Source organism: Puma concolor, chromosome E4 (assembly GCF_028749965.1).
Source record: "Puma concolor isolate L17-30 chromosome E4, mPumCon1.1.hap2, whole genome shotgun sequence".
Taxonomy (NCBI): Eukaryota; Metazoa; Chordata; class Mammalia; order Carnivora; family Felidae; genus Puma; species Puma concolor.
Genome location: NC_141683.1, coordinates 2,416,140 through 2,431,961, shown reverse-complemented (window position 1 = coordinate 2,431,961; position 15,822 = coordinate 2,416,140). Strand labels below are relative to the sequence as shown.

Sequence of the window (15,822 nt, the reverse complement as noted above, 5' to 3'; positions counted from 1 at the left end):
AGCTTTCTAGTTTGATGCAGTCCCATTTCTTTATTTTTCCTGTTGTTGCCTCTGTTTTTGGTGTGAAATCCATAAAATCATCGCCAAGACTGATGTCAAGGAGCTTACGACCTCCGTTTTCTTCATGCCTTTAATCTCAGGTCTTTATTCCGTTGTGAGTTAATTTTTGTTTCTGGTGTAAGGTCAGCGTTCAGTTTTATTCTTTTGCATGTGGCTGTCCGGTTTTCCCAGCACCATTTATTGAAGAGACTGCCCTTGTCCCATTGGTATATTCTTGGCTCCTTTGTCATAAATGAATTGACCGTATGTGCCTGGGTTTATTTCTGGGCTCTATATTCTGTTCCATGGACCTATGTGTCTGTGTCACCGATGCCATACTGTTTTGATTACTATAGCTTTGTGCTATATTTTGCAACCAGGAATCGGGATGCACACGGCTTTGCTCTTTCTCAGGATTGCTTGGGCTATTCTGTGTCTTTGGTGATTGCACACAGATTTTATAATGGTTTGTTCTATTTCTGTGAAAAGTGCCATTGGAACTTTGATAGGGACTGCAGCGAATCTATAGATCGCTTCGGGTAGTGCGAGCATTCACCTGTGACTTCTCATCATGGCCCGACCCGGAAGCCTCCCAAACTGAACTCCCCCCTCTTAGCCTCCACTCCCGTCACCTCATCAGAGTACAGCTCTGTCCCCTGAGGTCCTGGGGGAAGCACACAGCACATGCTCTGAATCACCAAGTCCCTTCTGAGGTCCTACCTACCTTAGGACGCAAGATCCTTGAGAGGAGACGACAGGTGCTAACATTTGGTGTATGGACTAAATCGGGTCCCATCAATATTCATATGTTGAAGCCCTAACCCCCTGTTACTGTATTGAGAAAAAGGGCCTTTAAAGAAGGAATTCGGGTTAAATGGGGTCATAAGAGTGGGGTCCTGATTTGACAGCACTGACGTCCTTATCAGAAGAGGAAGAGACAGCCGAGATATTCCCCCAGCCCCACCCCTGCACGAGCACAGAGGAAAAGCCAAGTGAGGACGCAGCAAGAAAGCAGACATCTGCAAGCCAGGAAGAGGGTTTTCATCAGAAATCAACCCTGCTGGCACCTTGACCTTGGAATTCCAGACTCCAGAATTGTGAGAAAATATATTTCTGTCGTTATGCCCGCAGACTGGGGGTTTCACTGTGGCAGCCCAGACTAATACATCTGGGGCCTCAGAGAAAGGGATATGGGGCTGGGGGGCGGGGGCGGGGGCGCCACCACACAAACCATCTAACACAATGTTCTTGAGCCCTTCCTGATATCTGCCCGGTGGTCCCCAGACCCCCGCCTGCGCAAGCCCGGCCGAGGGGGGAGACCTAAAGTCTGAATTTGTGCCCCAGCCATGGCGTGGCAATGGCCAGAAGTGCCCATCACAGTGCCAGGAGCTGCAGGAAAGAAGGGAGGGAATACTTGAGCGGCCCCTACGTATCAGACACACCGACTGCTGGCTCAGTGCCCATTTACTGATGAAATCCCACGGCCACCCTTCCAGAGAGGTCTTCTTGCCCCATTTTCCAGATGAGGCACCTAAAGCTTGGAGGGATCGAGCAACTTGCCCAGGCTGACCCAGGCACAGAGCGGGGGTGGGCGATGAGACGCAGGTAAAGGGGGGAGACGGTCACAGCCTCAGAGGCGCTAAGGCTTTTCCGACAGGGTCTACCCGACCAAGTGTTGAGGCCCACCCGGGGGCCGGTCTGCATTTGGACAGAGCTGGGTCCGCTGCACCTGCGTCCACCAGCCAGCGCCTCTAGCCGGGCCCAGGCCTCCAAAGAGCGCGGGAGTGAGTCCATTTGAGAGGTGAAAAATGCTTCCCTTGCGATCATCACAAAGCGCACCAGAGTGGGGGGGGGGGGGCAGGGTTTCCAGAACTGGGCTGTGCCGAGCAGAATTCCAGACACGCGGCGGGACATAGAGCAGAGCCCTGCCGTTTGACAGGGTCGTGCGGGGCTCGCCCCCACCGCCCGGTCATCACAGCAAAGTGAGGGGTCTGGGGAAGAGGCCGTTCGGGCACCTCTCGGCCTCACTCCCAACCCCTGGGGCTGGGCCCGAGGGGAAGGCGATAGCGTTTCGGGAAGGGGAGAAGGCCTTGGAGTGTGTGCACGTGCGGGCCAGCGGGGACGGCGGGGACAGCGCCCCTGCCCAGAGCTGCTGGCGAAGCAGCTCTTCCAGCTTCAGGCCAGGTGTCCAAACTCCTTCCCGGGCACAGGGCAGCATTTCATCCGGCGGCACGAACTGCTGCGGGGGGGGCCCCCGGCCAGCCCCCGCTCCGCCCCGCACACCTCGCCGTTTCCTTCTTATACGCATTCGCACACACCCGTGCCTCTTCTAGAAACATCTGTGCCCACCTTCCTCCCCCCACTCACCCTCCACGACTCAGCTCCTCCTCCTCCTCTTCTGATACCCCCCCGGCACACACGCGCACCAGGCCGGCCGGGCACCCGTTGCACCAGCCCGCGCCAGTCTCTCGCCACCAGAAGAATCTGTTGGCAGGCCCGTCCGCCCCACCTGGCCTCTGGAGGCAAGATCCTTTTTTTCCCTCTGGGTTCCCGGCCCCAGGAGCAGTGCCTGGCACTTAGTCAGGGACTGTTGGCTTAAACCGCGGCGAAATGGGTGAGAAGATCTAGTTTCTGATCCCAGCTTCTGAGACATCTGGCCACGGCACTTCTCTGAGCCTCAGTTTGCCCTTCTGGAAAATGGACGTAACATTCCCCGTCCCTTTGAGGATCAAATGAGAAAGAAATGGGATTGGTCCTCTGGTGCGGAAGGAGGTGTCGGCACAGCGCGGGTTTAAGACAACAGCTCACCATGTGGCCGGCAATCACGACGTGCGGAGTTGGAGGAAAGTCTTCCTCCCTCCTCCAGGACGGCCTGGTCTGGCCCTAATTCAGCTTCGTTAGCTGCTGGAAGGTGAAGCCAGGCCCCTCCCCTCCGCCACCGGTCTCGCAGATTGCATATGACTTCAGAAAGTCCTTCCAGAAGTCTGACCCGCATCCTTCCGTAGCAGCCCTGCCTCCCTCCACTCATATGTCCTAAGAGCAAACTCCGGAGTACAAACCTCCAAGGAGCCCAAAGCCCAGGCACCTAATTAGAGCTTATCCTGCTGAGGTTGACATCCACAATTGCCACTGCTCGTAACAGAAGCTGAGAGAGAGACAGGGAGAGAGAGAGAGAGAGAGAGAAGGGAGTCCCAGTCTGGAGTGAGGGGGTGGAGGAAGAAACAGGCGGTTTCAAGGTCAGACGACAGTAAGGACTTCCCAACACCCAAGCCCAGAATGACACAAATACCGCCACACCACCACCAGGTTCAGCTGCCTGGCTTCCGGGGGAGGGACAAGTGTCTTACGGCTTTCCATGACGTGGGTCCCCTGCCAGGGCTAGGGCTGTGGGTGAGGCGACATTTCCTGCCGTCGGGGGCCGGGTGACGGAGATGAGTTGCTGAGTGTGCACATCTCCAGGGAACACATACACATCCCGTGCTCCGGGGGCTCCCTTCTCAGGCTGCCCCCATGGAGCCCCCTCTGGCCCAGATATGCCCCCAAGGTAAGTGCGAGGCCGGGGACCGTGAGGGGAGGGACATCAAGACCCCCTCACCCCTACTGTCCCCAGGCCAGGACCTGCAGGGCCGGCTGGCAGGGCGCCCACAACCCCCTCTCCTTGGCCGGGGCTCCAGTCCACTCAGCCCGGGGGAACACAGGTAGCAGCGTCTACGGGGTGCTTCTTAGAGAGGACGGGTGCAGAGGAGAACCCGGGCCAGGAGGCAGGCGGTCCTGGGCCATAAAGACACGGCTGTGCCCTGAGGAGATGCGCCACCCCCCACCCAGCACTGTGGCACTTCCGGACCATCAGGAGGCCCCCTGGCTTCCCAGTCCTGTCTCCCTGGCCGGTGGGCACCTCCTTGTCTCCCTACCCTCCCCCACCTCAGAGACCCCCTGTGGTCCCGCCTGCATTTCTGCTCCCATGACTGTCCCCGTCCGTCCTCCAGATCCCTGGTCAGAGGCACGCAGGGCCCTCACTGAGAAACCCCAGCTTCCCTCTTTGCGCTAACAGGAAGTCGCGAAGCCCCTGCTGCTGCCTTCAACACCTTCCAGAGGGTGGAATTGCCCCGCAGGAGCCGCTGCGGCCTGAGCGTGTCTCAGGGGCCCGGGCTCCGGGCCCCGAAGGCTGAGGAGGCCCAGCCCAGCCCCAGGGTCCCCGCTGTCCGTGCCGTGGTGAGTGGGAGCCAGGCTGACACATCTTCCTCACCGGCTCCCATCCCCCCAGTGACCTGGGGCCACCCATGGACGGGGGAGGGAGAGGGGATGGGGAGCACCTCCGTCATGCTCATGCGCTATATTCCCCCCTCACTGTTCCTCTGTCCCTGGGAAGCTCGGCCTGAGTCCGCAGGTGGCCAGGGTGCAGGGAACCGGGTCCCGGAAACAGGCATCCGCGTCTCTGGCCGTGGCCTCCGTCCGCCCGGCGCATCTCTCTCTCAGTCCCTCTCAGCCACCAGGACATTAGGAAATCCTCCCTGCGGACCAGCCCAGCCCCTCCTGCAGGAGGCTGAGCCCTCCCTCCTTCCATCCTCTGGGTTGGCCAGTAGCATCACCTCCTTTCATCCCACGGGCCAGGGAATGACTTCCTGGTCTTCTCGAAGGTCTCACATCCGTTTATGCACAATCCGTCAGCTCCCAGCTACTGGATGAGAGGCCCTCGGGGGCGGAGGGAAGGGGAAGGAGACCCTCTGGAAACCAAAGCAGGTGTTGCTGAAGGAGAGTGTTCCGCTAGGCCTTGAGAAGCACTTTCTGGGCGATCACAGCATAAAATAGGCAGCGGGGATAGAGAGCAGGGGTGAGGATGAGAAAGTGGCAGCTGGCCTGGAGTCAGGAAAAAGCCCACTAATCGCGGCTACTTCGTCCTCCTTGAACTTTCCCCTGTTCCAGGCCTGTCCTCAACCCCCAGGGCCTGCCTCCAGCCCAGACACTGAGAAGGCTGAAGAGGTGCCTGGGGAAGGCGGCCAGTCCCTGCAGGCCGAGACCCGGGCTTGGTTCCAGAAGACCCAGGCCCACTGGCTCCTGCAGCGCGGGGCAGCCCCCCCCTGGTTCCATGGCTTCATCACCCGGAGGTGAGTCACGGGGAGGAAACCGGCCCAGAGACGCACGGGACGTGCGCCGGGCCCCGGGCGGTCGGGAGTCCATGGAGGCTACAAGTGCACGGATGAGTCCTGGAGGCTCCCAGGCCATTCTCTAGGGCATCTGTCCTGGGGGGGGGGGGGGGGCTCACTGGAGAGGCTGCAGCCCCCCCACTTTGCGCCTCAACCTCCTGCCCTCGTGGTTCCCCCTCCCCGCCCCTGCCACTGTCTCCCAGGGTCTCAGCCTCTCCAGCCTCTGTTCTGCTTTCTCTCCCCGCCCCAGCCCCTCCGTCCTCAGTTTCTCAACTTTGCCTTTTCTCCCCCCCCCAGCCCCTCCGTCCTCAGTTTCTCAACTTTGCCTCTCCTGCATCTTTGGGGACCTCCTCCAGTTCAGCTGGTGACTCCTGAAATCTACAAGTCTGGGGGCGCCTGGGTGACTCAGTCGGTGAACCATCTGACTTGGGCTCAGGTCACCATGGCTCATAAGTTCAAGCCCCGCATCAGGCTCTGTGCTGACAGCTCAGAGCCTGGAGCCTACTTCAGCCTGTGTCTCCCTCTCTCTCTGCCCGTCCCCCACTCGTGCAGGCGCGCGCGCTCTCTCTCTCTCAAAAATAAACATTAAAAAAACCATTGAAACCTACAAGTCTGTTACCACCCCACCCCAGCGCCTCCAGGCTGCCCTGCAGGGTGAGGCCTGAGGAGGATGCAGGGCCGGGAGTTCCTTCCCCCCCCCCCCCCCCCCCCCCCCCCCGCCCTGCCCCGGGCGGGACGCCGGCCCGTTTTCTCCAGTCCCTGGCGCGTGGGAGCAGAGCCGCGTCCTCTCTGCCACCTGCACCCTTCTCCCGCCACTTCCGCCTGCTTGGCTGGGGTCTGGGGTCGCCCTCGAGAGCCGGAGACAGGTGTGAGGCTGACGAGCGTCTCCCCCATCGCCCACAGGGAGGCCGAGAGGCTGCTGGAGCCCAAGCCTGAGGGATGCTACTTGGTGCGGTTCAGCGAGAGCGCCGTGACCTTTGTGCTGACTTACAGGTGAAGGGCAGGGTTCGCGCCAGGTGGCCCAGAGGCGGGGCTTCGGCGGGGGCGGGGCGGGCTGGGTGAGCGGGTCAGACGGAGAGGGCAGGGGCGGGAGGCCGGGCCTGGGTGGCTCTGACCCCACGGGCACCCGCCAGGAGCCGGACTTGCTGCCGCCACTTCCTGCTGTCCCAGCTCGGGGACGGGCGCCACGTGGTGCTGGGCGAGGACAGCGCCCACGCACGGCTGCCGGACCTGCTGCGACACTACACCGTGTGCCCGCTCAGCCCCTACGGGGAGACGCTCAGCGAACCCCTGGCCCGCCAGGTACGCCCGGACCCTGGCCCCGGGGGACCCGGGCTGCAGGAGCCGCCTCCTCGGGACCCACGACCCAGCCATAGGTCCTTTGCCCACATGCGCCCCGGGGAATCCCTTGGAGAAGGATGAGTGCTGGCACAGGGGTCCTTGGTGTTGTCAAGGGCCTATTTACTGAGCTCCTGGCTTGCACCAGCTGCTCACAGGCCCTGAAAATAGAACCATGGACAAGGCAGAAGGGCCTCAAACCCACAAAGCTCACTTAGCAGCAGCAAGGACCGCTACACCACAGCCATCAGGTGCGATGAGAGGGGACATGCAGAGTGGGGTGATCCTGGGCTCACTTGGGGGGGGACCGTGTCAGGGAGTGCCTCCCTGAGGGGGCTCAGGCAGTTCCGGGGACCGCCGTGTGCCAGGCCGCGGCCTGGGCACCGGGAACCCAGCAGAAAAATCCAGCAGAAACAGTGACCAAAACGGCCCTGCCTTCTGGAACTTCCAGTCTAGCGAGGAGATAGTCATCACATAGGACAGAGAAACAGATCATCCATAATATGTCCAGTAGGAGAAATGCATGCCAAGAAGACAAGCAGCAGGAGGACCTGGGGGGTTCAGTCAGTTAAGTGTCCCACTTGGGCTCAGGTCATGATCTCGCTCGCGGTTTGTGGGTTTGAGCCCCGTGTCAGGCTCTGGGCTGACAGCTCGGGGCCCGCAGCCTGCTTCGGATTCTGTGTCTCCCTCTCTCTCTACCCTTCTTTCTGTCTCTCTCACATTAATATAAATACACATTAATAATTTTTTTTATTAAAAAAAAAAGGGCGTAACAGGGTGGGGGCTATTTTACAGAGGGACATCAGGTCAGGCGGCTCTGGTAAGGAGACATTTGAATGGGGCCTGGATGAAGTAAGGGAAGGAGCCATGCAGACAACTAGAGGGAAAACATGCTAGGCAGAAGGAACAGCAGGTGCAAAGGCCCTGAGGTAGGAGGATGCCTGATGTGTGTGAGGAAGATTGAGAACAGTCAGTGAGGTAGGAGGTGAGACCAGAGAAGTGAAAGAAGAGGGCCCTGCAGACTCTCATACGGATTTCAGATTTTATGCTGAGAGAGTTGAGGTGGCACCGAGCAGTTACAACCTGAGGAGTGACACGAGCTGGCAAGTTTGGGGGGGGGGGGTATTCGGGGACCAGACGGAGGCCACTACAATCCTTCAGATGAGCTGAGGGCAGCCTGGATGAGGGGGGTAAGAGGCTGAGGGGTGAGGAGGCGGAATGCAGGGGGCATTTTGAAGGTAGAGTTGACAGTTTTTGCAGGATTGGTTGGGGAGCGTGAGAAGCGGCGTTGCCTCTGCAGGATGAGCAAACCCCCGAGAGGCGAGAGGCGGGGCAGAGCAGAAGTTCAGTTTCACCTGCATAGTTTGAGACCTTGATCTACATCCAAATGGGGATGTGGAGGGGCGCCTGGCCGGCTCAGTCCGTGGAGCTTGTGACTCTTGGTCTTGGGGTCGAGTCCGAGCCTCACGTTGGGCATAGAGTTTACTTTATTATTTTTTTTAATTTTTAATGTTTATTTATTTTTGAGACAGAGAGAGACAGAGCATGAACAGGGGAGGGTCAGAGAGAGAGAGGGAGACACAGAATCTGAAACAGGCTCCAGGCTCTGAGCTGTCAGCACAGAGCCCGACGCGGGGCTTGAACTCACGGACCACGAAATCATGACCTGAGCCGAAGTCGGCCGCTTAACCGACTGAGCCACCCAGGTGCCCCAAGTTTACTTTAAAAAAATGGGGAGGGGGGTGCGCCTGGGTGGCTCAGTCAGTTAAGCGTCCAACTTCGGCTCAGGTCACGATCTTGCAGTCTGTGAGTTTCAGCCCTGCATCGGGCTCTGTGCTGACAGCTCAGAGCCTAGAACCTGCGTCAAATTCTATGTCTTCCTCTCTGTCTGCCCCTCCCCTGTTCACATTCTCTCTCTCTCTCAAAAATAAACATTAAAAATTTTTTTTAAAAACTTAAAAAAATGGGAATACCGAGTAGGTGGTTGAAATACGTGGGTCCAGAGTTTGGGACAGAGGTCTGGGCTGGAGATAAACACCTGGGATTCATCAGCATCTAGAAGGACTGATTCAAAAAGCCTTCAGGGGGCGCCTGGGTGGCTCAGGAGGTTAGGCATCCAACTCTTTGATTTCAGCTCAAGTCAGGATCTCACGGAGTCACTGAGATCAAGCCTGAGTCAGGCTTGTAGTGACAGGGTGGAGCCTGCTTGAGATTCTCTCTCCCTCTCTCTGCCTCTCCCCACTGGCACTCGCATGCTTGCTCACTCTCTCAAAAGAATTAAACGTTTTATTATTTTTTTTTTAATGTTTATTTACTTGAGAAAGAGAGAGGAGGGGAGGGGCAGAGAGAGAGAGACACAAACACAGAATCCGAAGCAGGCTCCAGGCTCAGCACAGAGACCGACGCAGGGCTCGAACCCACGGATCTCGAGATCATGACCTGAGCCGAAGTCGGACGCTCAACTGACTGAGCCCCCCAGGCGCCCCAGAAATAAATGTTTTAAATATTAAAATAAATAAATAAAGCCGTCAGGAAGGGTGAAATCTCACTAGAGAATGAGCAGAGGTAGAAAAGAAAGGAATACCAAGTCTCCAGCACTTAGAGCTTGCACAAATGAAGGCAAAGCTACAAAGAAAATTGAGATGGAGAGACGGGGGGGGGGGGGGGGGTGGGGGGATGGGGGGACCAGGGGCGTGTGATGCACTGGAGGCCAAGCAAAGAGAACGTCTCAAGGAAGAGCCGTGCAGGTGGGTCCCATGTTGACCACTGGACTTAGTCAGAAGGAGCTCCCTGGTGGCCTGGACACAGTTTCTCGGGGCCCCGACTGGAGTCAGTTCAAGGAAGTGTGCCCCATGGGCCTGCGCCGGGCGGTCAAGTCCTGTGTGGAACTTCACGGGGAATGGCAGGGGCCGTGACCCCCAGCAGTGGGAACAGGGTGCAGGGAAGTCTGGAGGTGAGGGAGCCAGCGGAAGCCGAGGAGCCAAAGGCAGAGCTCTAGGAACCGAACCACCCACCCGCACTCCCGTTCTCTGGACTTTGGACTTTATCTGGGGGTGACGGGGTGGCCACCAAAGGATTGCCCCGGGGGGACTTCTTTAGCTCAGGCTGCCCTCGGAGAGAAGAATGGGTTGGGCGGGCAAGATGAGACAGCGCAGGACCTAGGAGGCCGGAGCTGGGGAGTGGCTGCGGCACGCAGAGAGGGGTGCACATGCGGAGACACTGAGGCAGTGGAAGGAGCAAGGCCCGTGCTCCATTAGGTGTGGGGGGTGCTGGCTCCCAAAATGCTGTCCCAGCAGCAGGGTGGGGGTGCCGCTTTTTAGTCATAAAGGGAATGCAGAGAGAGGAGGGGGCTGAGGCAGGGAAGGGGGATTCTGATGTGGATCCTTGAAGCCTGCAGCACTTGAACACGCACTTGGTGGATTGCAGAAGCATGAGACAAGCTGTGGCCTAAGCCTCTCAAAGCCGTGGGCATGAGGAGAGCCCGGGCTCTTAACGCACCCAGGGCTGAATCGCTGAGCTAAAGCACAGCTGCCATGGGAGGGAAACTTCCCACAGTAAGACGCATCTCCCTGGAGGCGGTCTCCCTGCCCCTAAAATACATAGCTTAAACCTCCGTAAAGTACTCCTCCGACACCTGCAGAATAAACACAGGCACGGCAGTCTTGGAGATCTGTCCCCGGGTTGGAAATTTTCAGGCTAAAGACTTGTAAAGCCTTGTTGCATTTTTGCAACCACAGGCACAAATGGAGACGGGCCTGGCCCTACGTTCCAGGCAGAGTTAACGTCAATGCCAGATACAAGCCGTGACCAAAGCTGCTTTCTCCCTGTTGGACCCCTTGCCATCTCCATTCCCTGTTCCTCACCCAGGGAACCCAGCCACCCCAAATTTCTGTGCCCCTCCCCCCCACATCCTCCACTAGCACCTGCCCACCCACCAGCCCGCCATCGCTCCGGCACCGAGTCCCTGAGGTCTCCTTCTTTCCCAGCAGACTCCTGAGCCTGCAGGACTCTCCCTAAGCCTTGAAATGTCAGACCCGGGAACAAAACTCCACCCTCAGTACAGCACCATCCTCAAAAAGTCGCTGAACGCAGGCCCCACGCAGAAGGAGGGCGCCGGGGAGCGGAAGGAGGTACTGCGCTGGAGGGGTGCCCCAGGGGAAGGGGGGGTTGGGGCAAGGGAAGGGAGCGGCGTGGGGGCGGGGCCTATGGGCGGGGCCCGCGGCTGTGGGCGGGGCCTGCAGGGCCCAGGCTGGGACTCGGGCCCCAGCCTCCGCCCGCCTGGGTTGCTCTAACGCCCCCTCCCCCCCTCCCACCCCACCGCGGCCTGGCCTTCTCTCCCAGCCTCCCCAGCCGCCCAGGCCCAAGCCTCCCGTGCCCGCCAAGCCCCAGCTGCCCCCCGAAGTCTACACAAGCCCGGCTTCGAGGCCCCGCCCGGCCCCGCCCCCCAAGCCCTCCAACCGCATCTACCACGAGCCTGACGAACCCATCGCCTTCTACGCCATGGGCCGGGGGAGCCCCGGGGAGGCCCCCGGCAACGTCTATGCCGAGGTGGAGGTGCAGCTGGCGCCGGGGGCTGGGGGCCCGCCCTGCGCCCTCGCGCACCCTGCCCTGCGGAAGTGCAGCTCCAGGCCTGTTCCCCGAAACCAGGTAAAGGGGTGCCCAGAGAAGGCGGGCCGCAGGGGGCGGGGGCGCCCGAAAACCAGACTGAGGACGGTGGCAAAGGTGCTCAGGTGGATGCCGGGGTCAGGGTAAAGTCAGAGGCCTCAGGCGACGGGGAAAGGCAGAGGCTGAGGCTGCCAGCGGCCCTTTCCCAGGCCCAGAAGTGGCTCCTGACGGGACGGCGTCCCCTTTGTCAACCCCTCCACTTCTCGGAGGAAATAGGGGCTCGGGCCCCGCCTCAGCCTTCCCGCCCTCCACCCCACCCCCAGCCTGCCTGTCTCACCCACCCAGTGCCTCCCACGTGTTCCCCACTGTGCCCCGAATCTTGACTCCAACCATCATCCCGTCATCCTGGTTGGAACTTGGGCCTCTCCGGCCCAGCCTCCCTCCCCCCAACCCCCCCAGCCCTGCCATTCTGAGTCCCGGTGTCAATTCAGAGGGAGCTCTGGGGAGGGCCACCTGCACCCCTGCCCCTCCACACACCCCCCTCTCCCTCCTCCCTCCCCCACCTCCCTGCCTTCTCTGGGGGTCTCAGTCCAGGGCCGTGTTAGACCTTCCGGCCACTCCGGCCACTCCACTCCTATCCTCTTCCTGGGCCTCTGTCCCCTCCACAGGCCCCTCCCCACCCTCCCTGCTGGTGCCCCAGGCCTGCCTCAGCCCTTGAGCCTGTACCACCCCGCCCCCCGCATGCCCCACGGGGGTTGCTCCTGCTCAGCTCCCAAGAGCCCCACGGCCTCCTGAACTCAGCACAGCAACCGGCTCTCACCCTTCTCCCCAGATTGGCCCTCCTATACTTCCCATCGGACCGATGACTCTCCAGCCACCCGACTGTCCAGGCCAGGATCCCAGGGCTTCCCTAGACACCCCCTGCACACCACTACTCCTCATAAGCCACGGATTCCTGCTGGGTCCCTTTCCCCAGTTTCAGCCCCATCACCCCTCATCACGATCTTCCAAGAGCTTCTTAACTGGTCTAACCGCCAACCCTGCCACTTCCGATCCACTCTGCCCCAAGGAAGCCAGAAGGGTCTTGCTTATTCAGTCTGTGTGGCCCTCCACACTGGCGGAACAGGGGACCTCCTCCTCAGCCTTCCCACCAGCTGCTGCGGACCTGCAGAGCTATTCCCGCCTCAGACCTAGTCATCCTTCCGGCCAGCTGGCCTGCTGCCTCCTACGCACTTCCCTGACCCCACTACAGAGGCATCCACTGTGCCTTCCAGCACCTGCCGCTCATCACCTGAGACGCTGTCTCCCCTCTTCCCCCCCCCCAGAGTGCACGCTCCCTGAGGGCAGGGGCTGGGACTCACTCAGCTGTGTCCTCAGCTCCCAGCACAGTGCCTGGCACAGAGCAGGTGCTCAGGAAATGGTTGCTGAAAGAATGAGAGGGGGTGAGAGCCTCTTCTCCGCAGGCCGACATCTGTTCCGACCAGACGACCAGACGATAGCCCTTGAGGCTTCAGGTGAGCCTGAGAGGCGGAGGGTAGAGGGTGTGACCTTGGGATCGCCCTTTTCTCCGCAGAACCCAGCCGGCCAGCAACTGCATTCTGAGAACTCTGTGACCGGACAAGGCCCTTTCGTGCCCCACCAGACCCTGCCCCGCTGGGGGCACACCCTCCCCCACAAGCTTTCTAGACAGAAGATGGAGGACAGAAGCCAGGCGTTGCTTCCCCTGGGGCCTCCTCAGTAGCCCGGTGAGTCTGCGCCGGGGGAGGACAACCCGGGACCCCAGGTCCAGAGACCTTTGCACGCGGGGCACCCTTCTCAGGAAATGTGCACGGAACACACCGTGGGCGATCAGAGCCAGAAAGGGCCTCAGCCACCATCTATCGCCAAGATGGCAGAATGGTGTCATCTTGCGTGCCAACTGCAATCCATTGGTCGTGGCTGCCTAGGGCACCACGTTGGGAAGGATGCTAAGGTCAGGTCTGCACTCAGCAGAAAAGGGCACCGTGATTGATTAGTGATGTCTGCTACGGGCAGGGAGGCAGGAGCAGTGTCTCCTCTGCCCTTACAAATCTGGGCCAAGTTCCTCACTGCGCAGGTGAGGAGACAAAGCCAGAGAGGGATAGCGACTTGGCCGAGGCCAAGGCCCAGAACCCAGGCTTCCTAGTTACCCCGTTTTGCACTCTGTTTCTTACCCCACATTCCCTAACTCTTTTCCACAGGAAATGTCAGAGATTTCCTCAGATGGGAAACCTGGCTACTTCTGAGAATTCCACTGCATGGGGGCCTGGGTGCCGGCTGCCTCCCCCAAATCGCAGCTTAGCCGTGTTCCCTGGACAGGTCTACCCCCCTCTGCCCTGCAAAGAAGCCTGGAGTTCAGAGGAGCAGGTGGCGAAGTCCCTTCCTCGTAGGGGCACACCCACTGGTTCCCTCCCCAGAGTCCCTGAGAATCCGGTGGCTCAGTGATCTCAGTGATCGGTGGTCCTCTGCGGAAGTGGGCGAGGCCGCTGGGCAAGGGCGCCCGCTGCCTCCCGCTGCCTGGCTTCTCCTGGAGTCTGATTTCCTTGGCCCTCTGAGCCTTTGAGGTCTGGGCCCTGGTCCAATGCTGCTGTTGTCTGAGGAATGGTTTGGCGAGAACAGATGTTAGAACTTGTTTGTTGATTCTTGTCTGGCTAATAAATCATCGCCAACCACCTCTCCCCACAGGGATCCAAGTAGCGCACGCTCCTTCTGTCTGTCTCGGGCTCCCTCTCTGTCCTATTGTGGAGGGCACGTGGTTCGAGCACCACTGCAGTGGGGGGGAGTGGGTCTGGGGGTTGAGAGACACCCGGGCAAGGGTCACAAATCGGGGGGCCGGGAGACTCCCGGGTAAGGGCCCACGGAGTGTTCTGTTCTTAGCAGGGCCGGGCAGGTAGCCAGGGGCAGAGGGGTGGCTGCGTCACTTGGGGGTGCCAGGAAATAAAGGGGGGCAGGGGGGAGAGCGGTTGAGGGGTAGGCCCTGTACCCCCTTCCCCAGCCCCCCTGCCAAGCACAGGCCTGGGGAGGGGAGCGTGCGTTGGTGACCTGTGTATGTGAGCCCCTTAGGAGGATGGGGGGCCCTGCAGTGGCGCTAAGGGTCTCTTGTGTCTTCCCAGCCTCTTGGGCTCAGGCCTTGCCTCAGTCAGGACCCCATCCTGTCCCTTGCCCTCTTGTGAGGCTTCCTCTCCATTCCACCTCCCCACCCAGACCCACTCCGTCCCTCTCCCTCTGCCCTCTGCCCCTGCACGGCTCCACACCCTGGGCTTCAGCCTCCTGGAGGAATCTGCCGCAGGCCACGTTCTTCTCTCAGACTGAGGGCCCTCTGAGGCAGGGCTCTGGGGACTCCGGGGTCCCACCGGTGCAGCCGTTCTTACACTCATTCCTATGGGAGTTTAGTCAAGACAGTGCCCATCAGGGTCCCTCCTCCCGCCAAAGGCCCCACCGCCCCCCCCCCACCTGCCAGGGGCCCAGAAACCCCCCAGACCCGTCCCCAAAGCGGTGCTCCCTAGGCCTGGGCGCCGCCTGCCGCTGCCACACCCCACCCCCGCCCCCCAGCCTGGCACGGGCACCACCTCCGGTGACTGGTGAATTCTCCCCCTTTGCAGCCAGTGCTAATCAGCTTAAGGAGAGCTTCTGTTGCTGAGTCAACAGGGTTGGGGTTCCACTCCCTTCTGTCTGTGCCTCTCCAGAGCAGGGGGAGAGATGCCGAGGGAGGGGAGGGGAGGGCAAGGAGCAGATGGCTTTGCCGAAATCAGGGAGGGAGGCTGAAAGGGCAAGAAAGGTCTTGGATTAAACTCCATGGGTGGGGGTGGGGGTGGGGAGAGGGCTTCTGGCTGACTCCGGGGCTGGGGGAGCCCCGCGCTGGGGGAGGCCGCAGAAGGAGGGGAGGCTCACTGCACAGCAGGAACTGGAAGTCGAGTCTGAATGTCCAGGGGGAGGGGTGCGGGGGGGGGGAGGGGAAAAGAAATGCCTAGTGACCCCCCGGGTGTCCCTGAAGGAACAAAGCAAGAGGGGACAGGGCAGGCCCCTGCGGAGCTCGCCCTCCCTCAGCAGGTGGGGTGGGAGGATCCCTAAGGTGGACGAGGGGAGAAGCCTGGGTCTCTGTGCGAGCTGGCTGGTGGCCTGGGTCCTGTGCTGGCGAGGCAGCCTTTCGAAATGGAGAGAATGCTTCCCTGTTTGCAGGCAAGGCTGCGTCAGGATGAGGCCGTGCAAGGGAAGGGCGCAGTGAAGCAGGACTGCCTGGGCCCCAGGGAAGCCAGGCCCTTTGTGGCTGGTTTCTGTTTGTTTGCTGTTTGTTGGGTTTGGGGTGGTTTTGTTTTGTTTTGGTTCAACCCAATAGGAAAGTGAGGTCTAGAGAGGGGAGGTGACAGGGAGCTGGAGGCCATCACACCCAGATCCTGCTATCCTGATCCAGTGCTCCCCTTGTATCAGGGGCCCCTCCCGGGTCAGCAGGTAAGGTCCCTGTCCTCCCAGGGGCTCCCGCGGCAGGCTCGGCCCTGAAGAAGAAGGTGGGGAAGCCTCCCCTGCTCACCAGGACCGGCACCCCAGCTCATCCTGCTCACTCCGTTCCTGCGCTGAGGCCTGGGGATGGAGAGGCCTCGTGCAGGGAAGGGGGGGGGCGATTCCTGAAGCAGTTGCCCCCCCCCCCCTTGCCGGAGACACCGGCACCACAGGGGAAGGG

At 60.5% G+C, this 15,822-nt stretch overlaps 1 protein-coding gene across 3 annotated transcripts in view; it reads left to right on the top strand.

Annotated features, from left to right (window-relative positions):
• Window positions 1-3,439: 3,439 nt before the first annotated feature.
• SH2D2A (SH2 domain containing 2A) overlaps window positions 3,440-15,822 on the top strand; it is a 17,049-nt gene continuing 4,666 nt past the window's right edge. Inside the window, exons 1-9 of one of the 3 annotated variants that reach the window (XM_086694123.1) lie at window positions 3,440-3,583; window positions 4,091-4,251; window positions 4,963-5,144; window positions 6,087-6,176; window positions 6,317-6,485; window positions 10,511-10,651; window positions 10,863-11,168; window positions 12,700-12,871; window positions 13,346-13,832. In XM_086694123.1, coding sequence (XP_086550249.1) covers window positions 3,550-3,583; window positions 4,091-4,251; window positions 4,963-5,144; window positions 6,087-6,176; window positions 6,317-6,485; window positions 10,511-10,651; window positions 10,863-11,168; window positions 12,700-12,867 — 1,251 coding nt within the window. In that variant the 5' untranslated portion in view covers window positions 3,440-3,549 and the 3' untranslated portion in view covers window positions 12,868-12,871; window positions 13,346-13,832. Of the gene's footprint in view, window positions 3,584-4,090; window positions 4,252-4,962; window positions 5,145-6,086; window positions 6,177-6,316; window positions 6,486-10,507; window positions 10,652-10,862; window positions 11,169-12,699; window positions 12,872-13,345; window positions 13,833-15,822 lie in introns of those variants that run through there. The other 2 variants (XM_086694121.1, XM_086694122.1) reach the window with 2 other exon arrangements.